Source organism: Paramisgurnus dabryanus, chromosome 22 (genome assembly GCF_030506205.2).
Source record: "Paramisgurnus dabryanus chromosome 22, PD_genome_1.1, whole genome shotgun sequence".
Taxonomy (NCBI): Eukaryota; Metazoa; Chordata; class Actinopteri; order Cypriniformes; family Cobitidae; genus Paramisgurnus; species Paramisgurnus dabryanus.
The window spans coordinates 28,406,057-28,424,143 of record NC_133358.1 but is presented as its reverse complement, the minus strand read 5'-3'; the positions used below and the strand labels follow the sequence as shown (position 1 = coordinate 28,424,143).

The 18,087-nt window shown below is 36.3% G+C and overlaps 1 protein-coding gene across 4 annotated transcripts in view; it reads right to left on the bottom strand.

Moving 5' to 3' along the window:
* The window catches only part of st18 (ST18 C2H2C-type zinc finger transcription factor), a 70,796-nt gene that overhangs the window by 28,641 nt on the left and 24,068 nt on the right, over positions 1-18,087 (bottom strand). For all 4 annotated transcript variants that reach the window (XM_065258608.2, XM_065258610.2, XM_065258609.2 and 1 more), the window contains 7 exons: positions 14,708-14,901; positions 9,088-9,777; positions 7,007-7,141; positions 5,058-5,148; positions 3,449-3,541; positions 3,157-3,356; positions 2,403-2,602 (listed from right to left, as the gene is read on the bottom strand). In XM_065258608.2, coding sequence (XP_065114680.1) covers positions 2,403-2,602; positions 3,157-3,356; positions 3,449-3,541; positions 5,058-5,148; positions 7,007-7,141; positions 9,088-9,777; positions 14,708-14,901 — 1,603 coding nt within the window. The remainder of the gene's footprint in view (positions 1-2,402; positions 2,603-3,156; positions 3,357-3,448; positions 3,542-5,057; positions 5,149-7,006; positions 7,142-9,087; positions 9,778-14,707; positions 14,902-18,087) is intronic.

Sequence of the window (18,087 nt, the reverse complement as noted above, 5' to 3'; positions counted from 1 at the left end):
ATCGCAGACAGATGTGGCGGTATATGAGTACAGCTCTAGCGTAGAGTTTTTATGAAACTCATTAACTACTTAAAATGTGTGATACCAATTATTCCCCAAATATTTTACTGTTTTAAGTCTGTTTTCAAAAGCTTATCAAACTCACAAACTAATCGCTATAAGATTATTCCTCAAATATGGAAGCACTAAAGGATGGCTAAAGGATTCTTCACAGAGATGCCACAAAATAATAATTTGGGGGTTCTCCAAAGAACCCTTCAATTAAAGGAACCATTTCGTTAGTTATACTCTGTCGAACCTTTTTCTACTACAAAAAGCTTATGTGAAAGAGAATGGTTCTGTAGATGTTAAAGGTCCTTTATGAAACCATACGGTCTGACAAACTACCTTTATTTAAAAAAGTGTAAATCCAACTCTCCAGCGCTCTCAACCAGCTGGAACAAACTTCCAAAATCTACTGTCATTCTCTACAGCATCAGAAACAACTGAGGTGATGTTTTTCACCCACACTTCCATGAAATGCTGTAAGACGATAAGCTGTATTCTTAGAAAAAAGCAAGCGGCTTGGCACAAACAGGGAAATCAAGATACTTAACATGCATAAAGACATTTCGACGCAGATGACAGATCGGCTAACACTGTTTAATTCATTCGCTCAGTTTATGTACAGTATACCTGCTCTCTGCCCACTGAGTGCTGCGACTACGAACGCTCTGTTCGGTGTGTAGGTGTGTGAAACGTTTCATCACATACTTCTCTGACTTCTTCTCAGTTTCGATTTTTTTCAAAGAGGTGGAAGACCCGCTACTGTCAAATGATGGAGGTTAACTTGGTGATTATTATATAACAATGAACACTTGCTCGACAGTACCCATCAGTATGTGTTTATCTAGAGGGTTAGTAAAATAAAATAAAAATACTTTTACTTGTTGCACATTTTTTATTTAAGATAAGTGCAGAAAATGTTGCAAGTTACTGTATATTCAAACATCCATCACAGTACAACCCAATCTCAAGGCAAGTTGTGATAAGTCACAAAATATTTTATTTATTTATTTATTTGTGTTCATAGAAACGATTTTCTGCTTTTTTCGTTTCACTGAACATGAATGTCTTTTTCGTGTCACTCAGCACTCTCTTTTTTTTACCATTGTCATTTGTGGTTGTGGTTCGAAAATTACATCCTAACCCAAATCCCAAATCTAACCCCAAGCGACAATGATTTAAAAATAGAAAAAAAGGAACAAACAATACATAAAATGACACGAAAAAGAAAGTCGTGCTAGGGACAAGAAAAACTATTTATAGAAATTTGCGCTGAGAAACACGAAAAAGACATGGACATCATTGACATGGAAAACTACCGTAAAGTTTAGTTTCATGTGCTCACGTGAAACTTTTGCGTTCTCACGTGAAACTTTTGCGTGATTACGCGAAACCTTCATGTGCAGAATTTTTCTAAAAAGTTTCGTTTTGCTTGTGCACATGAAACTTTCGCTTTCACGTACGCTTGCGATACTTTCACATGTACACACGAAACTAAGCTTTATATAATTTTTACTCCATGTCCCCTTAGGGGGTCCGTAGAAAACCGTGTCCATGAAAACGAATAAATAAATCATATATTTCATCACTATACAATGAAATGTCTTGAGGTGGGGTTGCACAAGCATTAGATGTATAGTGCTTAAGAAATTTACATTACACCTGGTCTAATAAATTTGTTAAGCATTGTATATCATATACTAACCATTAGGCCAACTTAAGCCATGGGATGCATTTAATAAATCTTTAACAATGTTTTGCGTTTAGCAAAGACAATACAGACACATATTTCATTCAGCATTCATTTTTCGTAGTATAATCTGGTGACTTTTTTAATTTAAATAAAAGTGTGCCGTCTATAAATCCCTCAACCAATTGATTTAATCCAACTTCTCATAGATCGTCTGTTAGAGATCAACGCCAAAGGATCTGTGCGAGCTTATCTAGGATAATATATTACTTAGCAAAATGTCTTCGGCCATCTGCAGTGGAAAAAAAGCCCTGCGGACGACACGGCGTTACCATTAGCGCAAACCCAGAATACACGGCCACATGTTTTACAAAAAGCTTTATAATTGTTATGGAGAAAGAAGCTGTGATTGTATTCCTCCCAACTCGTTTTGATGTGATTACACAAATTCTCCTTTGTGTACATTAAAGCTTTAGGGACAGCGTGGGTAAAAAAAAAACTGAAAAGAAAAAAGCGGCACTCTCTTGTTGTTGTGCCACCAGAGGCAAACAGTTCTGTGTGCCAAAAAGTGTCTTTTGATGTTACTCTCTCTTTTTCATACACAAATCACAGTTGTTTCAGAATGACCACATTAAATACCTTTTTCTGAGTGGTCTAATTTGATTACCTTTGTGGATGATGCCAGGGGCCGGCCAGGGGGCAGGGCCTCGCTGTTGTCTCGGCAACGGGTGGAGAGGTTGAGGATGGATGCGGACGTGATGTTGGACTGGAGGCCGTTGCTTTGGGCTTTGTGGCCAACGGGGCTGTTGTCTCCGGTCACAAGCATGCGACTGCAGGGACCCAGAAAACTGGAGTATTGTGCAGATGCTGAGAGAGAGAGGTATAGTTAGTATAGAGAGAGAGAGAGATTTACACTACATACACCTTTTTTTCTATAGACAGATGCTTTGGCAATACAAATGTATTTATTTCAATAAAGGAAAATTGAGAGAGAGAGAGAGAGAGAGAGAGAGAGAGAGAGAGAGAGAGATACATTGATAATATAATACTGAGACAGATGGACTGATTAAAATATTATCATAGATTTTTACATTTTCGGGAGGAAACGTGACTGGTGTTTGCCTGTGCCTAGCTTGCCGCCACAATGCCAGGGTTTATAAGTGGTTGCGATGCGTTTGTTATCATTTAAACTGCTTTAGCACATTGCTTTACGGTTTAAGGCAAAATACTCCCATGTTTTGGTTCTCAAATGTTGCTTGGGTCCTTCCTTTATAATCTAATACTGAATCAACCGTTTATCATCCAGGAGTCACGGGATTTTATGTATCCGAAATAGTTACTCTCTATCGTATCACAAAAATATCATTTTAATGTCTGTGCATGCTGAGCAACTTTACATTTTAAACTAAACAGACACTCACGGTCAGAAAAGTGCGAAGACTCGTGGGTTTGGTCAGATGCCATCTGCGTCGGCTTGCCAAAGACCTGGGCATCAAAGCTGGCGTAGTCGAATTGGCCTTTACTGAACTTCTCCATGTCTTTAGATACGCCGGCCTGCAACGCTGCCATGGGATGTGCAAATCTGTACGTGAAGTCAAACTTCTTCATGTTTCCTAAAGGTCTGAATGAAGAACAAATGCAATTTAAGTGTTTTGTTTACCTTTTAACAGCCTGTTTCTTTAATTTCTAAATGTCTCGATGTTGTTTTATTACCTGGCCATTCTCTCTGTCATAAGTCTGCACTTCGCCGTCTCCTCCTGTGGTTTGGAGATCTTCTCCGCTGCAGCTATCGGACAGCCCGAGAGACTAAGATGAGAAAACGAAGTTAGCATATTCATGGTTCATCTTAGTCAGTTGTTTTGAAGTCTTGTTCGAGTTATTAACTTTATATTTTAATTGAAATGGGATGCATTAAACAGTAATAGTACAATTAAAGTGAATCTAAGAGTCTGCATGCAATAAACACCTCGTTGTTTTATAGTATTCTCTTTTTAAGTGTCATTAACATTTGGCTTGCGTTATTCCAGCAAACTTCATCTTTCTTATTTAGTCAATATTCGAGTTTTAATAGCATCTGTCTGCAGAAAAATTAAACTTGCTTGACCATATAAGATGCTTTAATTCAGTTAATGCTTTAAAACACTTTTTTTACTTACAGAGGTAAGTTAACTATAAGCGCATTATTTTAAACAACATTAATTTGTGATTGCAAAGTAAATTTCAAGTTTACAATAAGTAAGGAATAATCTTTAAAGATGCGGTCTGTAACTTTTGCCTCTCTGTCGCCATCTCTGTTTGAAGTATACAATTGCAAGATACGTATATTTATGTTGACATTTCCGCGAAATCCGACCTAATAGCTCAATTTCTTATTATTATGGCTGGGTATTGCGAACAATTTGGCTATTCGATTAAATTATTATTCGTATGGTTTTGATTCAATTCAATTTCTATTCGATACAATATCGATTAGTTATAAATATTTCATAAAAAAAAATTTTTTTTTCATCCATATTTAAATATAAATGCTGGTAACTGAAACCGTGCCACTTAGCTATATCAATGAAATACCAACACTATCTCTTGGCAATTCGGTCGTATTTTATGAGGTGGCTAATTCGTATTAATTTGTTCATCCATTTTTGTACAATTTGTAAAATATGTACAAATTCTTGTGAGATCAGGCAGGAAAAACACATTTAAAGGAACAGTATGTAAGAAATTTATATCAATTAATCATAAAATGGCCCTGATATGTCACTAGACATTAAGAATTTATTTTCATTTCAAATATTTATATCACTGACATCAGTGGCCTGGCAAGGATATTGTCATTTAAAAAGTGGAGTTGCAGCCTCAACTGATGTTTATGTTGTCATTTTGCGTATTGGCCACCAGTTGTGTGATTGCATTACCAGTTTTAGCCACAAGGTTTGTGATTGCAATACCAGTTTTGGCCACAATCCTACATACTGTTCCTTTAAGAGTAGGCCCACGCGTAACTTATGTTTAACAAACATTTATAAACATTATAAATATGTGCGAACAATGCACACTGAACAATGCAGATTCCTGCAAAACAAAAAACATTGTAATGTGTAAGAGTGCTGATTTCAACAACTTGAAACATGAAATAAAACAGTTTTCAAAATTAAAAACAGGTTCAAAACAGGCCCATAAAACCTTTTATTGTTTCATTAAACTGAAGATCGAATAAAAGCGCAGAAACTATATTTTTTTACCCAGCCCTACTTATTATAAACCTACTGTTGTAAATCAGGGTAATGTTAGATTTTGAACACCAAATAATCATTGTGCTTACCTTCTATGCGTGCTACGGTTGCTATTAACATGACCTCGCCCTGTACAGCCGGGGGTCGGACATTTTAGGACATTCTCGTGCATTGCAAGAACTAGAAGACAAAAGCAAAGATTATGTTATACAAACAGAAAATCATATAAAGCTAAATTTTTATTAAATAAACTACAAATGAGTGTAATCTCGATTATATGTGCATGACACCCTGATGTAAGGAGAACAACCGGCATACTGAAAGATTTCATTCTTATCCAGGCTGGTTAAAGCCAAAAACTCACTTTTTGTAAATTGAACATTTTAAATTAGCTTCCTCTTCAAACATCAACATCCAAACACACCACGACTACAAACAAACCATGATGACTACCACACACACATATTGTTAAAGTTCCATCCAATATCCTAAGTAACTTTTTGCTGTTTATAATTTTCAATTAGTTTGGAGGATGTGGACATCCATTTATTTAAAGGCTGCATCCGCGGGTCCTTTGATTCGCAGAATGCCGCCTCTGGTTTAGGAGTACAGGCTTTTATATTGGAAGGAAAAAAAGAGGAAAAACTTAATTACATTTCCCTTTCTTTTGTCGCATCGCTGTTTAATGGTGAATGTTTGTTGTTCTACTTTCAAATGCAGAAAACAGGGAGTGAAAAGTCCTTCACAGGACGCGTATTCAATAAGCATTTTCTCTGGAAACAAACCTCGACTGGTTAAAAACTTTATCAAAACCATCCGTAGTGAAATTATGTAAATACTTTGCATTTATGTGTACATAACTGGAATGCATTTAGACTGAGATACATATTGCACATAAACATATTAAATGTTTTTTGTGGTCCATCATAATAAATAAATAACACGCATACATGTGGGTTATTCTCACGAAATCCGTGTCAAGAATTTTTAAAAAGCTCTTAAAGCCTATTTTTTTTGCACATATAAGATTAAGGTCTGAACTTTAACCATTATTTTTAGAGGATTTAAAACATATTTCCTATAAATTATTTAAATTTTTTAGATAATTTTTTATAATGATAATCATTACCGCAACATGAAATTACATTAAATATATGCATTCACAAACTCATGATTCGGTAATGAGAACTAAAAAGTTGTCTAGGTACTATGACAAAAATCTTTCAATTTTTATCCAGAGACAAAAAAAATAAGAACTGCTTACCTGGTAGCCATCTTGAGTGTCACAGTCAATTATGTCCCTTACAACAATTTTTTTTGAAAATGTTAGTTCCTTGAGGGCTTAAACAATGATTGAAAATTGTTGCGGAGGATGAGAACTTTTTTCTTGGACACATTTATATTCCTTATTATTGTCTCTACATTTACCAATGATCACCAAATACCACATGTTTCTTTACTGTAAATGTTTATAGTATAACATGCACTGAAGCTTATTATTTTTTTGATTTTTAAATTATAAATATTTCCATGTCAAAGAACCCAAATCCAGTCATAGACACGTTGCGGTAATGAAAATGTTCCCCTTAAATGTGGAAAAAACAACAAAATTGGTTTGTATGATGTCATTTGAAATCATGTGCAAAATAGTACATGAAGAGATGTTTGTATCTGTTTCTTATTTTGATACTCTCACTTTTTTATGACACCTCATAAGTCTAATTTCGCGAGAATCACCCATATGTTTTCATAGTACACTATTTATACTGGAAGCACTTCATGGCTTTTGCAAATGCATTTATACGCTGAATATAATAGGGGACGTTTAGTTAAGCAACCAGAAGTAATATTTTATCCCATGGTATTTGTGTAACCAGTCCCTGATCATTAGTAAAGCATGAATATTTATGGGCTATAAACGATTACAGTATTGTTAACCGCTAATTGTATTTGTTCTGTTTTGCATTGTATCACCGTGAATGGGTGAAGTGTGTCTAATGTCTTCAGGAAGTGATGCGTAACGTGAGAACAGACTCACTCTCTGGGGGAACTCTGACTTTGTGTGGGCATCCCGACAGGCTCCGGTGATGTGGATAGAGACCGGTCACATGACCTGTCCCGTCACAGCCCGGGGTCGGGCATTTGATGTCTTTCTTTTCGGTCCGAGGGGAATCTGTAACACACACACACATGCACACACAGTAAACAAGTGCTATTGAAGAATGTACAGTTAATCCAATCGCATGTCTCTATACGCGAGCTGTTAAACAAATGACATGTTTGTGACATTAGTTAAGGATGAGGTCTCACTAAGGGCATTGGTTTCTTAGCGTTGATCCATAGAGAGATTATCGTTAGAGATTACCCATTAAACAGCAGTCATCACAAGATTCAAAGTGCTTATAGCTCACATCAGAGATACTTTACTGGGATTTATCACTTAATGTTTGCTTGTGGCAAAATATCTGGCTGATCAAAATCCAACATGCTGCGCTGGGAAGATTTGCTTCTTCTACTTATTTTTTAATGAAACATTTTGGTTATTTACTATTAAATATTTGCTTGCCAAAATGTTTTTAGCGCTTAAGAGGATTTTACTTATTTGTCCCTCTGGACTAAAACCTCTTACTGTTTGTTGCATTGCAATGTGTTGAAACTGCAGTGGGCCAATCATATGGTTAGAAGCTCTGAAGCTCAATATTTGTATACAGACTTACAGATAATAAAAGACATTTTACATCCGCACCTTAATTTCATGGCTTCTCACCTATTTTGTAATATAGTGTATATATGTTTTACTTTATATAAATATTTTAAAGTGATAAATATTCCTTATTTTAAAAAACTAAATTAAAGCCCATGTAAGCTAGTAACATTACCCAATTCAAACAGTTCTCAGTTTACTTGCCATGAGGTAAAAAGGGAACTTTAAGGTATAAAGGGCACAACCATGCTTGGTGAATCTGTATTGAATCTGTGGCGATCTGTACTGAAGCTGTAGTGAATCTGAAACAAAGCTGTAGTTATTCTGTATTGAATCTATGGTGAATCTGAATTGAATCTGTAGTGAATCTTTATTGAATCTGTGGCGAATCTGCAGTAAATTTGTGGCAAATCTGAATTGAATCTGTGGCGATCTGTACTGAAGCTGTAGTTAATCTAAATTGAATCTGTATTGAATCGATGGTGAATCTGTATTGAATCTGTTGTGAATCTGTATTGAATCTATAGTGAATTTGTATTCAATCTGTTGCAAATCTATGGTGAATCTGAATTGAATCTTTTTTGAATCTGTGGTGAATCTGAATTTAATCTGTAGTGAATCTCTATTGAATCTGTGGTGAATCTAAATTTAATCTGTGGTGAATCTAAATTGAATCTGTAGTGAATCTGATGAATCTGTGGTGAATCTAAATTGATTCTGTAGTGAATCTCTATTGAATCTGTGGCAAATCTGTGTTGAATCTAAATTGAATCTGTAGTGAATCCGTGGCAATCTGTAGGGAATCTGTGGTGACCTGTATTGAGCAGTAGAAATCTGAATTGAATCAATGATGAATCTGAATTGAATCTGTAGTGAATCTGTGGCAAATTTTTATTGAATCTGTGGCGATCTGTACTAAATCTGTAGTAAATCTGAATTGAATCTGTAGTGAATCTCTATTGAGTCTGTGGTGAATCTGAATTGAATCTGTGGTGATCTATATTGAACAGTAGTGAATCTAAATGAAATCTTTTGCGAATCTGTATTAAATCAATGGTGAATCTGAATTGAATCTGTAGTGAATCTCTATTGAATCTGTGGTGAATCTGCAGTGAATCTGTGGCAAATCTGTATTGAATCTGTGCAGAACTGTATTGAATCTTTGGTGAATCTGCATTGAATCTTTGGCAATCTGTATTGAAGCTTTAGTGAATCTGTATTAAAGCTGTTGCGATCTGTATTAAAGCTGTAGTAAATCTATATTGATGCTTAAGGGAGTCTGTGGCGAATCTGTATTGAAGCTATAGTGTATCTGTATCGAAGCTGAATTTTAGGTACTCTGCTCTGGTTGTTGGTTTTTGGTACCTACCGTAGGTAGAGAACTAAGTGATATACTGTATGAATGTAAATGTCACCTTTGCTGCTGTGGAATAGGGTCCGGGCGTCCATCTCCAGCATCCTCTGCTGCCTCCTTTCATGGTTCATCTGCTCAAGTAGAAAGCGGTCCATGTCCTTATAGGCACTGTGAATGACCTGTCTATGTTCAGACTGGAGTAACATAGCCTGTTCCAGCAGACTGAGGTTCAACCGGGCCCTGTCCAACTCTAAATGTCTGGCCACCAGACCTGGACCCCAAATACCTCCTCGTTCCTCCATCCTGGGCATTTGTAGCTCTTCCTCACTGTCACTGAGCTCCCTCTGACAACCGTACTCATCCATCAAGGTCCCTGCGCTAGATCTGTTGATGTAAGCAGATATGGCATCTTCCTGGAGCTGGTGCCCTATTCTGAGTTTCTTTATAAGGCCATCATCTGCAGGTGGACTGGGGCTGTGATGGATGCCATTGATCTTGGTCAGGGATGGAGGACTGCCCCATTCTTCCTCATCTGGTTCTTGGTCCGGGGACAAATGATAGCCGGCTCTGATCTCCACCTGGTTTTTGTCTTCAAAGTCCTCCTCTTCCCGTTCGGTCTGGTGTTTAGATATTTGAGCCACCAAGTCTGGAGAACCTTCGCTTGTTTGTTCTGACCACGACAGCAGGGGGTGGGACTTTGTGTTGTGATAGACGCTATCATCCAGAACATCATCACCACGGAGATCCTCATCTGAGACACAGAAGGGTTAACATGCATGACTTGATCTACAGTATGGGGACATTTTAATATGCATCTCAAATGCATTCATAGAAAAAAACTGACATCACATGTATTATCTCAAATGTTTCGCTTACATTTACACTATGAGCTTAATAAATACATCAATATAAAATACATAATTTGATCTTTAAACTTATAATAAACAATTTAATCTTCCAACCATTTAAGATTCATAACTGTGTTTTAATTCAAGGCTACTTACAGTAAAACTTAAATGTTTTCAAATCCAAATCCTTTAGCCAAAAAGGATTTAAGTCAAATTATTAATACAGTAAAACGCTTTACACAATAACCACAGATGCATGATTTCCTATACTACATTTGATAAATCCATAAAGCTTATTTAGCTTAGATTTATACTGAATTATTTCTTTTTTAATAGGGTCAGACAGATCTCAAACCTTTTTAACCCATAAAATCATCTTTAAATGACTCGATTAAGTCAATGAGTTAATGATTAACAATAGACAACTATTATCTGGATTGACTTGCAATCCTTCTGATCTCTCTAAAAACTTACCCGTTAGCATTAAAGCTCTTTGGCCGCTAGGGTTTAAAGTTGAAAATAAGCCATAAGTACGAGATACTGTACATCTATCCTCTTACGCCACTCTTAACACCATATGCAGCCGCTGAGTTGATTAGATATTACAACATTTCGCCGCATGCCGTTTCGGGGGCTTCTAATGGGATTATATAGCCTTACCAAACAGTTGTTGGTCTTAAAGAGCATTTAAAGTAGTTTTGCTTTTAATCTCCACAAAAACATCCCTAAATGATGGCTAGAGAGCTCAGTGGCATTTACAATCTCGCCCGTCTCGTGCCAAAAATTGAAACCAGGCTTTGAGGGGTTAGAGTGCTTTCCGATTCGTTCACATCGTGCCAAACTCTAGCATAATGTTGCAGATCGGTGCTGAGAAAATACAAGGGTATAATGCGAGCACGAAACCTGACTTGTGATTCTGTTTGTGCTGGAAATTATGCTTTGTGTTATTTTTGGAAATGCACATCAGGGTTCCCACACCTTAGTTAACTTCAAATTCAAGGACCTTTTAAGGACTTTCCAGGTCAAATACAATCAAATTCAAGGACTAAATGTGGGGACACTTTTTAAATAAAAGCAAGGTTACATCTTGTTACCTTTTAAGATACATTGTTACAGTTCCCTTTCGAGGGAACTTGCGCTACGTCACTGCGGTGACACTTTGGGGATGCCTCCAGGGGTCTGAATGTGTATATCAAATTCAACCAATGGTGAGGCATAACGACAAAGACAGGGTGACGCCGGAGCCAGGAAGTATATCGTTATCTGAAATATTGCCAAAGACGGCGTTACAGGGACGCTGGAAGTAAGGCAAGGGAGACGCAGCGTCTCGTTCCCTTCTCAGGGAACAACAACTCTGAAAAATATTACCTTAGCAAGATGAAGCAGCAATCTTTTGGATAGTTTGGTCAACACAGCATTAAAAAGTGGTCAAAAATAGCTGTCACTGGGGTGGTACTTTTTCAAAAAGTAGCTTTTTGTACCTAAATAATAATAATACCCCAGATATACGTATTGGTAACAAATGTATACATATCTACCTACAGTAAATGCTGCATATAAGGACCTTTTTAAAGGGGTACCGTCCCAGTGGCAGCTAGGGAATTTTTTTTTTACCATATTTTTGACAGTGTAAATACATTATATGTGACCCTGGTCTTTAGTCGCATCATGGGTATATTTGTAGCAATCAATATATTGCATGGGTCAAAATTATCGATTGTATCGATGTTCAATGAAGATATTTTGTGAATTTCTTATCGTAAATATACCAAAACTTTATTTTTGTGAGTGGATGCAGTTGCTAATGACTTCATTTGGACAACTTTAAAGGCGATTTACTCAAAATTTTGACCAAATATTGTCCTATCCTTAACCATACATCAATGAAAAAGCTTATTCAGATTTCAGATGATGTATAAATTTCAATTTTAAAAAATTTGCCTTTATGACATATATTAACATATATCATACATATATTAACAGCTATTACATATAACAAAAACCTGATTACCAAGATGCAAAACTTTAAAAAGTTTCTTAAAAGGTTCTTTGTCGAGCTATATGATTTTTAAAAGACAACTACATTGATGAAAAAGATGACATTTATTAAATGTACTTCATAAAATGATGTCTAAATTAAAATGATCTACTATTACACATGATACATATATTGAATCAGGTCTTATGGGGGGTCGCCACCATGCAACATGACATAGCAAAAATAAATATAAAAAATAATGCTCCGACATCACATTTTGTAAACTGTTTTTTTTTTTAAAAAAGAACAACACAGATGCAGATGTCATTGTTTAATGTACACTATACTTTGATCCATGGCTGCAGGATCGGAATTTTTTTTGCTGAATGACGGAGCGGAGCCAAAGACCGCTGATGTTTTCATATGAGATTTAAATAGGACTTAAAAGCGATCACGAATTTGTGTAACAATTTTGGAATAAATCAGAATTTTTTAGGTGGACTGGGCAGAAATTTTTAAAGGACCTAGTGATGCCACTGACAATAATTATGAAATTATTAAAGAAAAAGTAAACCTAAATGCATCCAATTTATGTTGGTATTTATGTGGTATTTTACTCTCTTTCTTTAAGTTAAAATGAAAGGCAGGATAAACATTCGTTAAATGATTCATCATAAGTTTTTAAAGCCACAATGTTCAGAACATCACACAAAGAATTAACAAAAAAGCATTTTTGATAACTAAACCTAAAAAAAAAACAAATGTGATCCTGCCTGGGAATTCCCGGCTAAGTTCAGCAATTTTATTTAATTTTGAGATTTAGCGTGTCAAAGTATTTATGATAAACCGACAAATGACATATAATTTGTGATTGTTGCTGTAAATTATAAAAACTAAACTTTATATACAATTCCTTAAAAGAAAAATACTGAAATTAATGATTTTATAGACACTACGCGTTATTATTTTGCACAGAAATACCTGCTTGATTACTTTGACTTTGATCATCTATTTGAGTTTGTCAGCATTATCTGTACTAAAATAAAAATATCTTAGGAGGGACTCCCCTAAGTATAATTTTGACATCTTATAGGGGGTCTCTAATGCCTTATGGGGGGTCCCGGATCCCCCCAGCCCCCCCCCCCCCCCTCAATTTGAGCACTGCATTTACTCTTTTAAGTCAAAAGTATTCCACACAAGAACAAGGCTCACCCATTTTAATACGACTTGAGGGCAGATAAAAGATTGCATGTGAAAAATCCATGCAATTTATGTATAAACCAAATCACAGGGAACGCGCTCGAAAGCTGTCGATTTCCCTGATTTTTGTCACTTTTGTCAGCAGTTTGAATCATGAGCGAGGTGCGAAAACCCGAAGCGGTCCAGCGCAGATGAAAAGTTCGCCAGTTATGCTAAGACACAATTAACAAAGCAGACGATTAGGAGTTCTCTGCCATCCAGATGGAGACAGCCCTGACCAAAAGAGAAAAAAATACAGTGAAAAAAAAAAGAGAGAAAGACTGAAGCGAACAAGGGCGAAAAATACTTGGACGCAGAAACTGGTTTGTGTTTTGGAACAGGTGAATGGTTTATACTCCAGAATAACCATTACCATTGTGTGTATGGAGACCAGAAGCTTGGCTGGAGTGACATACACAACAGCACCAAATGGAAGCCGTACACCCCTTTAATTCCTCCCCTGTTTTTTTCTTTTCGCTTTTTGATACTCCCTCTCTCTTCCCTCCACAGATCCATTCATTTTGTCACTTTTCGTCTCCATCCAGTCACACATGGCACATTATGCTTTTTTAATTCTTTATTACTTTTTTTTAGTAGCTTTTCCAGGCTTATCGATTTTCCAAGTGCTCGTTGGCAAAACGCAAAGTAAACATGTTGCGAGACAGCAGGGAAATACGACAGATGAGATTTTCTTAATCATTCCTCAACTTCAAAAAAAAAAAAAAAAAACGTGAAAAATTCGGAGGGAAAAAAGGTTACGATTATTATGGGTAATATGAATTCAGGGAAACAAATAAATTCCATTTCCAATGATGCTGTTCAATTTATTGAGCTATTTTGTTGTCCATTTAACAACCCACATGTGTCCAATAATGAGTCGCACACATTATGCCTAATTATGTATATTTGGTCTGCGTTCGATGGTCTAACAAAAGCTTTCGAAAGGGACAATTACGTTTGTTGCCTGGTTACATCGTTAAAAATATACCAAATAAGTGCAGATTATAGGGGTGTGAAGGTACACATGTAAAGCATGGGTATTGTTGCCAACATGTTCGTAATTCGATTCATTAGAAAATGGCGGCATTTTGGTTTGAGAAAGGATGCTGCTTTAAAATGCAATATCAACTTTAGCGTTTCCGTGCCTCTGTTGCCAAAAATGTTTTGTTGTTGGAGTGTGTGATCGTTCTCTTTGTAAAGGAGGCACAATATAATTTGGTGCCTTCTATTCTCAGTTCCACTATTTGCATAATTATGCAAGCAAGCGCACTTGCAAATAAAAAAGGCACTTTTGCAGGGTGCATAATCAGGAAGGCACTTTAACTACACCAAGTTTTTAATCCGGTCGCACGCGATCCGAATCAAATTGGCAAAAACCAAATAAACTCCGGACAGATCAGCTGTCCTGAACTTCATAAAGACGATGTGATAGACAAACAGAAGCGGCCCCGGTGAAAATTAAGTGTGGGGGTGCGAGGGGCCTGATGGATAGAAAGATGATGCAGAGAGGGAGGGGAATGAGGAGGGAAACAAATATATGAATGCAACAGATGGTAGTTTAAAATTCAGCGTCAATTGTTCATCAAAACAGACTACACAACAGGACATCTGTCTACCTGCTGGAGTGTCAGTGTTCCTGGGCGCGTCTTTATCCTGAGCGGTTGCCAGGTCTTGCTCGACATCCCCCTCGCTGGAGCAGGGGCTGGGACTGTAGTGCCGGGGCTTCATTAGGAGAGATTTCCTCTTGTTGACCGGCGCCCCGCGGGCCCCTTCTGCAGCCGCTCGCTTTTTACCCGCTCCGGGATTCAAGCTGAAGGGCCAAGACTGGTGTCATTTTATTGCATCAAATTAAAGGCAACTTACACACATACACTTTTTAAGAAAAGTGCTATATTCAATATCACTTAATAGGTTTTATTACATGCAGGTCGTGAACTGAACAAAAGTGGCGACGTATGCTAGCGCACTTCACCTGCCATTACTCACTAAGTTTGCATGTTTGGTCCTTTTCTGCCAGGGCTCTTGTAGCTCAATTGGTAGAGCATTGCGTTAGCAGCGTTCGTTAAATGTATATATTAAATGCACTGTGACTTAGATGACCAAATACATAAATGTAAATGTCACAAATTATTTTGTAATAATTCAAGTGCCTTCATAATCTTAAATAAAAAACACAAATCTCCTCCTCTCCTCGAAAATGATCTCTCTTTACCAGTGTTCGGGGTAACGCATTACAAGTAACATGCATTACGTAATAATATTACTTTACTTTATAAATGTAAACATTAATATTTAAGTAATATTGAGCAAAAGTAACGTAAGTTTTACTTTCCATGAAAAGTAACTAAGTAACGCAATTAGTTACTTTTTTGGGGAGTGACTTAATATTGTAATGCATTACTTTTAAAAGTAACTAACCAACACTGGTCACTAGGGGTGTGACGAGATCTCGTGCGATTTATTTAGTTAATCGCAAATTGTTGTAATATGCTCACGACTTGCGAATGTAATGCTCAGTTAATGATCTGAAATAAACCTTGATGACGTATGCAGCCTGCATATGCGACCTCCGAAGGATGCAGCTTTCTGTTTGAACCTTTTACAGTGCATGCATTATATTTGTCTTTTACTGCATTTTCTTTTTTGTTTGGGTTTCTAATAATGTTCATTTGGGAGCTCATGTGAAGTCTGAGACGCGTTGTGTTTGTCCGTTGATCAGTGTCAGATGTGAAGTCTCAGCAGATTAAACCCTCACACAGAGTTTACATGATTTAATGTCTGCATGTTCTTGCTCAAAAAATGACAGTGGCTGTATCATTTCTAGTGTAAAGAAATGGACATATTAAATATTAATATGGATTTAAACATTGTTTGACTAAAAATAAGCGTTTCTCTCCGTCGAAAGTGAAAGTGAAGACAGCGTCCGCGAGACGAGTCTTCTATCGCCCCCTGCAGGCATTTGTTATAATACATACATAATGCTTTTTATGCCACAGATGTAATGTGTTTGTTTAATGTAACTTGGTTTTAATACTTTATTTGAACCAATTGTTATTGCATCTTCGTTATTATGTAATTTTAAATGCTTCTGCTCACCTGGGTCTATTTTTATTACCCCAAAATAACAAATTACTTCATTATCAGTTAGCAAAATAATTGTTAGGGCCAGTCCTTGATTAGTTAAAACATTTAAAAATAATGTGATTTCAGTTTCTTATTCATTTATTTTATCATTGAGGGTTTCTTAAAAAGTGTAAAAATATCGTCTCGTCTCGTTCTCGTGAACCCAATCTCGTGTTTCGTCTCGTCTCGTAGATTAAGTGTCTCGTCACACCCCTACTGGTCACAAAAGAATTCATTAGCATAATCGGCTTAATAATCATATGTAGTATCGAACATAAAATCAAATGCAAATCTTAAAGTCGCAATGAAATTGAAATGAAAAACTGTACTTTGTTTTGGAATATTTTTTACTTAAATGTGAGCTTCATTATTTTGTAATAATTCAAGTGCCCTCATAATCTTAAATCAAAAACGCAAATCTCCTCCCCTCCTCGAAAATGATCTCTCTTTACTTCCGGTCATATAGTATAGCAGGTGGGTGGGGTTATTTTGGGATTAGCAAATAGCTAATCAATCGATCCAATAAATTTTCAAGTGGACAAATTCAAGTCAGAAGTCGTTTCATTCGGATATACATCACCAAGGGGAAAATAAGACAATCGCTACTTCCGTTTCATTTTGAATTTTTATATATTATAAGTAAATAAGTACTATCCACTGACCCCAGAACTGTCACTGCACGGATTTACGTAGTCTTAATTTCCATCTAAATTCAAAGCTTAGTTTAAACACTCTTTCCAAAGCAGCACTCATCATGTCGAGTATCGCTATCATTATGAAGTGAACTTTATTACAAAGAAAAAATTATTTCTCTTCTTAACCTTTCATCAAAATGTAATAACTCACTTCACCTCTGAAACAACTTCCCCTTCTCTGCTGTCATCAAGCGCTCTTATTTATCAACACCACATCATATAAAGACCACTTTCACTATCCAATTGATTTTAGGCAGAAATACACTCAGAAAAACGTGCTTAAAGGTTCTTCACAATTATGTCATTAAAGAACCATTTTGGGTTCCTCAAAGAACCATTCAGTCAAAGGTTCTTATGTTATCATGTTCTTTACCTTAACTTTTAAGAGTATAAGTTACAGTATGTCACATTATAAAGGTGAAGTAAGTTGTTTTATGTAGACTTTAAATGCTTTAAGTCACCGAGTTCAAAAAACGTCAGGACATCATCTGAAATTTCCTGCAAGATGTGACTAAGAAATTAAGCATCACAGATCCTCATGTGTGAATTTATGTGTGAACAGAGAGAGTCAAATATGAACCGGCTCGTTCTTTTCAATGAGAAATCTGTTGCTATAATAAGTTGTTACGTTGCATTATGAGAACTGATACAGAAACGAAAATGTTTGCTTTAGGCCTAAATCTAAGTAAAAGATAATGTCGCATTTTAAAGATTTGTATTTACATTTATGCATTTGGCAGATACAATGCATTCCATCTATACTTATTATCTCTGTGTGTGTATGTTCTTATGACCTTTTGTGCTGCTTATCCAATGCGGTACCAGTTGAGCTACAGGAACAATATATTAAACTTACTAGGATTTATTTTAAAGAGCTGTAACACTTCTCAACAACTGAAAAAAAACATGTTTATATTGTTCACAACAAAGAAGTATTTGTCAAGTGTTATTTAAACATGTCTATTGTTGGCATGACGATCCACAGCTGGTTAGGACACCTGTGTAAACTTGAGGCTAACAGACTTCATACATACACTGAAAATGACCTTGGGACAAGTTGGTCGAAATGATTCACAAAAATGTCTTTAATTCTGATCAATTGGTTTGATATGTTGCACATGTATGTAATACAAATCAGACATCTTTAAGAGATAGTAGACCCAAAAATTGATATTCTG